This window comes from Kryptolebias marmoratus, linkage group LG17, assembly GCF_001649575.2.
Source record: "Kryptolebias marmoratus isolate JLee-2015 linkage group LG17, ASM164957v2, whole genome shotgun sequence".
NCBI classification, from domain to species: domain Eukaryota; kingdom Metazoa; phylum Chordata; class Actinopteri; order Cyprinodontiformes; family Rivulidae; genus Kryptolebias; species Kryptolebias marmoratus.
In genome coordinates this window covers 3161836-3169305 of record NC_051446.1, presented here as the reverse complement: position 1 = coordinate 3169305, position 7470 = coordinate 3161836, and the positions used below count along the sequence as shown (strand labels likewise).

At 38.6% G+C, this 7470-nt stretch overlaps 1 protein-coding gene across 1 annotated transcript in view; it reads left to right on the top strand.

Moving 5' to 3' along the window:
- The window catches only part of spg11 (SPG11 vesicle trafficking associated, spatacsin), a 112292-nt gene extending 106091 nt beyond the window's left edge, over nucleotides 1-6201 (top strand). The window contains exons 39-40 of the mRNA XM_017438613.3: nucleotides 5427-5578; nucleotides 5660-6201. Coding sequence (XP_017294102.1) covers nucleotides 5427-5578; nucleotides 5660-5834 — 327 coding nt within the window. The 3' untranslated portion in view covers nucleotides 5835-6201. The remainder of the gene's footprint in view (nucleotides 1-5426; nucleotides 5579-5659) is intronic.
- The last annotated feature ends 1269 nt before the right edge of the window (nucleotides 6202-7470 follow it).

The following is a 7470-nucleotide window of genomic DNA, read 5'->3' as shown; positions in this document are numbered from 1 at the left end:
GCTGTGGAGCAGTTTGGCCACGCCCACTTTTGATTTCAATGGAATCACGCGATTTCACACGGGGGACAACTTTCTGTGAAGTTTGGTGAGTTTTTGAATATGGGAAGTCGTCCAAAGAGCCGCGTAAAGTGGCGGAAAAATAATAATAAAGAAATCCACAAAATACAATAGGCCTTCGCAGCGCTGTCGCTGCTCGGGCCTAATAAGAAGAATAAGAATTCCACGAAATACAATAGGCCTTCGCAGCGCTGTCGCTGCTCGGGCCTAATTAAAACTGTAAACAGTGAAAAAAGGCCTCCGTGCACTGGGGCGATCCAGACCGTGCTGACATCTCACCAGAGTGGCTGCCCGCCCGTCTTCCCTTTCCACACGTGGATCTGCGCTTCCCCATGTTTATGCTAGTGCTAAATATGTGCCAAGTTTCATGAAGCTCAGCCTACTAGAACATAATGAAATGGCCAGTTATGTGTCAGTGGCGACACCTCCAAGTTTGCCAGCCCGCTCCGCCACTCCTTTTGCCTGTAGGTGGATTTTGTTTTTGATTACTCAATAGTTCTAAACTTTCCACAACAAATTTGAAGCTCCTGAAACAAATGGTGTGAGTGCGAGAATTTTTCAAACTCAACAAAGTATTTTTATACTGCCATTTTGGCAATGTACAGTGAAGTTACCCCCTACGTGACAAAAAGAGCAGAATCGAAAAAATCCCATGCCTGCACCGTTCAGTTTTGAGAGAGCACATAACTTTTGTGCACCTACTTGTGAAGAAGGTTGATGACAAACAGGAGAAAGTCTTGGCGGCTGACTGCAAGTTAGTTCGTTTTAAAGTTAGTTTGTTCAAGTTTGTTTTTGTATTCATCGTGTGAATACCTTCTTCTCCTCATTTTGTCTGTTTTTCATTTTGTAGCCTGAGAAAACATTTTTGTAAGAGAAACTTACAATAGTGCGCATAGTGTGACTCCTGCATAAATATCATATAGTGAAACACTCCCTCAAAACATTCCAGGGACCCATTTCTCTGACCTAAAACTGTAGTAACTTGTTTTTAGTCTTTTTGTCAATACACATTTAAGTGGGGTGATTTGGGGGGGTGGAGGAACTATCCTGGGTTCATGACGTGCACTGTGCCTCAGCCAGTTCTAAAAGCTTCTTGAAGAACCAAGAATATGGTTACTGTCCCATTGTTTATTAGTGGAAATGGAAAAAGAAGGTTTTTGAATACAATGAAACCATACCAGTATAAACCTGAATCAACAGTTGGATCTCCAGAATCAAGTGAAAACTCTTCAGATTGGAATTCTGATAGTCACAAGGACCATCATGGCCTACAAGATGACAAATCTAAGGACAGCTGGTGAGATCCGATTACCCCCAGATCAGGGGTGGAAACTAAACATTTTCGCCACTAACCACTGTGGCTGGTGGAAAAAATTTTTACCAGCCACTCAAACATTTTACTAGCCACTAGTTTTCTTATTTCCAGCTGTTGGCAGAGGGTTTTTTTTTTTTTAAAAAAAAGGTCTTTAAAAAATAAAATAAAATATTTCTGCTGAAATGATTCAAAACATGCTGAAACCAACCTTTCTTGAAGTTTCACAAATCAAATAAAGGTTTTACAAATCACACACTAGGATTTAAATTCTCTATAAGTGCAAAATAATCTAGTACATGTTTGAAGAGCAGATGTTGTAGTTTTGCAGCTGGAGTGTTTATAATGTGGTCCAGATGCATAAAAAGTACTAATATGGCCCTTTCATGAAGTTTCACAAATCAGATAAAGGTTTCATAAATCACAAACTTGGATTTATATATTCTGCTATTAATTTAGACATTTCAAACCTGGACTAGACTATTCTAAGTATTTTAGTTTTTAAACTAGAACAGATAAAAGACGCTCAAGTTAAAAAATTTTGTGGAATCACCTTTAGCCATTTCCCGCATGCTTTGATTGGATGAAAAAGGCCTGTCTGTGATTGGCTGTTGGTGTGGTTCTTTTACATACAACTTACATTTCGAGTGCAGACAGAGCTGAACGCGAGCAGAGAGATGGAGCTGAGCGTGGGCAGTTTGTCAGAACACCACTGTGCGCGCTCAGCTTGGTGGCACAAAAATAACGCAATACAGGTCAGGAATACAAATTGAACGCATGATTGTTGTTGTTTTTTTCTGTTCAAATTGCAAATCTGCCACGGTGGCTGGTGTGTTGTTCAAATTTATTCCACATAGAGCTGACACTAATCCAGCTTCATACCGCCCAATCTCCACGCTCAATCTGGACTTTAAAATCTTCACTAAGATATTTGCCTATAGACTATGTAACAGAATCTCTTGTCCATATTGATCAGACAGGATTCATCCCTAACAAATACTCCCAGCTGAACTCTGTGGAGGCAGTGCTAGAGCGGAGAGAAAAATCTAGACTGAAGTCTATACTAGAAAACCCCAGTCGTCCCCTCCACACTGCCTCCATCAGCAGAGGAGCACATTCAGTGGAAGGCTGCTCCGATGAGAGACTAAAATCTTTCAATGCTCAGGCTGTGAGGCTCCATAACTTCTCTGTGGAACCGATTGGTAAATGAAGTGAGGAGGACAGTATGGGCACGAGTGGGAGAGTGTGGTGCAATAACTACTGCTTTGTAATTCACGGTTTTTGAGTTAAAGGAGCATCTATTGCTGTTTACTGTAGTTTCATTACTACAATAACTACTGAACAACAAACTCAGTGCAGTAACTACAGTTTTGTCAATTCATATTTTTAAGTAGTGCAGTAGTTAGAGATGATGCCTTTCAACGAGAAGGTTCCAGGATCCACATTCTCCCCATGCATGTGTGGGTGTTCTCTGGGTTCTCCAGTTTTATATCACAGACCAGTAACATGCATGTTAGGTTATTTGGTAACTATGAATTGTCCTTAGTTGTGAGGGAGAGTGTGAATGATTGTTTGTCTCTATGTAGCCCTGCGATGGACTTGCTACAACTGGCAACTACTGAAATTTCTTCAGGATAATGAAGTCTTATCTGGTTTTATTTTATGTCTGTGGTGTCCTTCATGACTATCCAACCTCGTGTCACCTTGTGTCTTTGCCACTCTGGGTGGGTCCCTTAAATTAGCAGTTGGTTTATTTGTACTGCTAGATGTTTATGGCGAACAGTCCTGGGTTTGGACCTAGGTGCAGTCCAGCTCTTCATACCTGAGTCTTGTATGTCTACTACTGTGATGGATACTGTTTCTTGTTCTGGCTGGGAGATTGCAGTGGTCAGCTTTTAGCTCCCATAGTGCATCTACTCATAGTATTCCCCTCCCACTGAGAGTACACTTGGGGTGTTGTAGTGAAGAATACTTGGTTTATCCTCCTGGCTTCTGTTTTTTGAGTAGATCTCTTCAGGCGAAAAGCCAGAGCTGTGAGGCATTGTTTGGCTGTCCCTCAAGCCTTAGATTTGGACAAGTTACTATATTTTCTTTAAAGATTTTTCTTCATTGCACCTTTCCTTTGTTCTGACAGCTGGCTGATTTTTCTGTGTTGCTTTGATCTTAGCTTCCAACATCTTCCTCCACTGGGGTCAATCCCCTTTATTAGTTGTAGCTTTGATCTTATAGCCAAGCATCTCAAAGACTGCTGTTCCGTGGTGTATATCAGCTTACAATGCTCTGTGACGATGCTAGTGGGAATACTTAGAAGTGCTACATTTAAATCTTCTATCAGTCTATCTGAAGGTACTTTATTACTTAACCGTGGTAAGAGGTGCAGGGGATTGGTTTAACTTGGTAATTACAAACCGAATTCCAAAAAAGTTGGGACACTAAACAAATTGTTAATAAAAACTGAATGCAATGATGTGGAGGTGCCAACATCTAATATTTTATTCAGAATAGAACAGAAATCACAGATCAACAGTTTAAACTGAGAGAATGTATCATTTTAAGGGAAAAATATGTTGTTTCAAAATTTCAGTTAGAGGCCTGTATAACTTGAGAAACTGGTCTCGTCTGTCCCCAGACGTCTGTTGAGTGTTGTAAGAAGAAGGGGGGATGCCACACAGTGGTAAAAATGGCCTTGTCCCAACTTTTTTGGGATTTGTTGACGCCATGAAATTTTGAAACAACATATTTTTTCCTTAAAATGATACATTCTCTCAGTTTAAACTGTTGATCTGTGATTTCTGTTCTATTCTGAATAAAATATTAGATGTTGGCACCTAATTATTATTATATAATTGTTTGGTTTAAGCGGGTTTTTTGAATTAATGTAATTCAATAAATGATCAACTATGAAAAATAGATTGATTCTGTTGGAACTATGAAAAATAGATTGATTCTGTTGGTTTTATTTGTTTAGTTTTCCTGTGTTATTACCAATCATGTGCTTTGTTCAAGTACCTTTAGCGACAAAGAAGTCCATAAATTTGAATTTTCAAACATAACCCTCATAATGTAAATGTTCACTCATCAAAATGTGATTACAGTGATAAAACTTTTATATTACTTTGTTATGTTAAAAAGGGTGATATTTTCAAAATTATAGCACAGGCAGTCCTTTGTACACAACAAAATTGCATAAAATGGCCATTTTTGTATTTGCCAGACTGACAGCTCTTTGACTTAAAATGACTTTTTTATTCAAAGGGATTATTAAAAATGAAAGATTTCAGCTCATGCAGGCCTTTGCACCCTGGCAAATGCCTGCAAATGGCAATAAAGTAAGGTTGGTGTTTTTCACAGCCAAAAAGTTGATTGTGACTTATTCACTTACAATAAAAAAAGGATTTTTGCCTTAAAATGACTTTTCCATTCAAAGGGACTGTTTTTTTGAATATTTCATATCAGTAGGCATTTAATAGAATTTATTTTTCATATTTGATAATTTCTTGAATTACATTTATTATAGTACAATTACATGACAGTATAGTGCTAAAAATAAACAAGCTTAAAACATCCAAATAGCCAAAATTGTATTTATATTGCTATAATCCCATGTAGAATTGAAATTGAAAGAGACACTCAGATTGTACATGCATCTGTAGCATTTGATCCCTTGGCAGTGCTCTCTTTCTCTCTGCTAGTGGGAGTTTGGTCACACACACAAGTCACCTGTGTTTGTACACTAATGATAATGCTCTGGACACATTAATGCATGTATACACATCATAGAGTGTATGCATCACTTTGTTTTGTACACATTCAAAACCATATTAAATTTTAGATAGAAAAGTCCCGAGGAGGTCAGGGGCACAGTAGAGGGAGAGTGGTTTGGGAGGGTGATGGCTGTCTCCCCTAGCTGCAGTTAATTGTTCATGTGCAAACACACACATTTACTAATTTATTACATGCCATGGTTCACTATTTGAGGACCTGTATTTCAGTCTATCTTGTAGTTCTTAAGGGTTCTGACAGGTGTCTGAGGAGCTTACGGTTTTCTTTCTCTCAGGTGTTCATCATGTCCGAGGCATACTCCTACAGTCCAGACTGGCCTGAGATTTTGTACCAGAAGGTGGTCCTGAAAGGAGACTTTGTTTACCTGGAGGAGCTGAAACATTACCACCCTCTTACCTCGGCTCTATTTGAAGACATTTTCAAGAAGTAAGATTAGAAGAAGTGTTTTAGTGCTGAGCAGATCACTTGAGATGTCCTTTAACCCATCAGTGTGTGTTTGTGTTTCAGGCTGGATGGCTCTCCCAGCAGCCTCACCTCCAACATGAAGCGCTTGCTGACTCACTGTGATGATGTGTACATTCGCTACAGACTGGCCTACCAGCAGAATCTGTATGATGTTACCAAGACACTGCTGCAGGACAACAAAACCTCTAACTACCTGAATGATCAGCTTGCCATCTGATCAGTGATTAATCAGATGGATTGCTACAGTTATTTCTACATCAGATATATAGTGTTATGGCCAGGATTTCTCCCGAGAACAAATAAACACTTAACCTTGTTTCTAAATTGATTTTTATTTTTAACTTGAAATAATAAAAACATAAAATAAAATACTGTAGAAACAAAATGTAAATTAAATTTGATGATCAGAACAGTTTTCTGTCTGCTTTGTTACAATAAAATAACAGCCTGTTAAAACAAAATATGAATCATTTTCTGTCAATGCTATATAACATGCTATATTTTCTACTTTTATCAGAAAATTAAGTTTATCAGCTGTAAGATTGTTCTTGTTCCATTAAAACTAATTACTCAGATGGGTTCTACCTGCTCTGTTTATTAGCTTGATTTTTTTCCTATCAGCCCTACTAATAAAACCTGCTGATTTGCTACACCCACTCCATTTCCTAGTAAAACAACAGCAAAAACAAACCTCAGGTCTAGCACTTGGTATTTGCCTCTTCTATTTGCTCCTTCTCAGTGTTCAAGATGGGGTAAAAGAGGTGGCTAAAGTGTTGGAAAGAAAAGAAAAGAGGGAGGAAAGGGGAAAAAAACGTGAGCTACATGCAATAAAACAGTTATATTCCATCGCAGTATTTTCTTTGAGGTTTAACCTTTCTTATACTTACTAACTCTTGATTAAAGTAGTGAAGTGAAGTGAGATTTATTTATATAGCACTTTTCAGCAACAAGGCGATCCAAAGCGCTTTACAACAGTAACAAAAAGAGAATCCTATACAAAATGAAATAAAATGAAATCACAAAACCAGACATATCTGAACATGAGCTAAGACAGTCAAAATAGTAGCTAAAATAATCTAAATGAAATCATGATAAATACGCTATACAGCCGACGTAATAATTACTAAGATAGAGAAGGAGGGAAGGGGGGGGTTGGAGTGAGAGAGATGACGCAGAAACAGCGGAAAGTGTGCGTGTGTGTGTGTGTGTGTGTGTAGAAGACGATGTGGTGTGTGTTGTATGAATGTGTGTGTGTGTTTGCAGATAAGTCCATGAATCATGTCAGAGAGGCCATTGTCTTTGATAATATGATGGAATGTTTATCAGCCAGCCCAGAGCAAATCCACAGATGTCCTTAGGCAGAGGGAGCGGAACATCTTGTTTGCATAAAAAATCCAGGGAGAAATTGAGATAGCTGACCAAGGTCAGCCTAGGGGAGCCAAATTCACAAACAGTAATTGTTTTGGGTCAGGCAGACTTGTTTTCTGTCAGCCTTGAAAGTCTTGCTGATACTTCTCAATGGTGAATCCAAACAGCCAAATTCCAGGTCCATTCCACCTGATTCAAGTGAGCAATGTCCTCAAAATGTAACCCATATTATGAGTTTCAGAACCGCAATTCAGTCCAATTTGCGATTCAGCTCCCGTAACCACACGGTTTGATTGTTGACCGCCGAACCCATCAAACAAATTTGACGATAAGTCAGGTAACTGCTTAATCCAAACAGCAGAAATCCTGTTATCGAAACCCAAATATTTGAAGATCTTCCAAAGATAAAAATTGTCAGACAAACAATTATTCCATTTCCTCCAGGAATCCATTGTGTATCCAGCAAAAAATGTCCTTTAATCAGA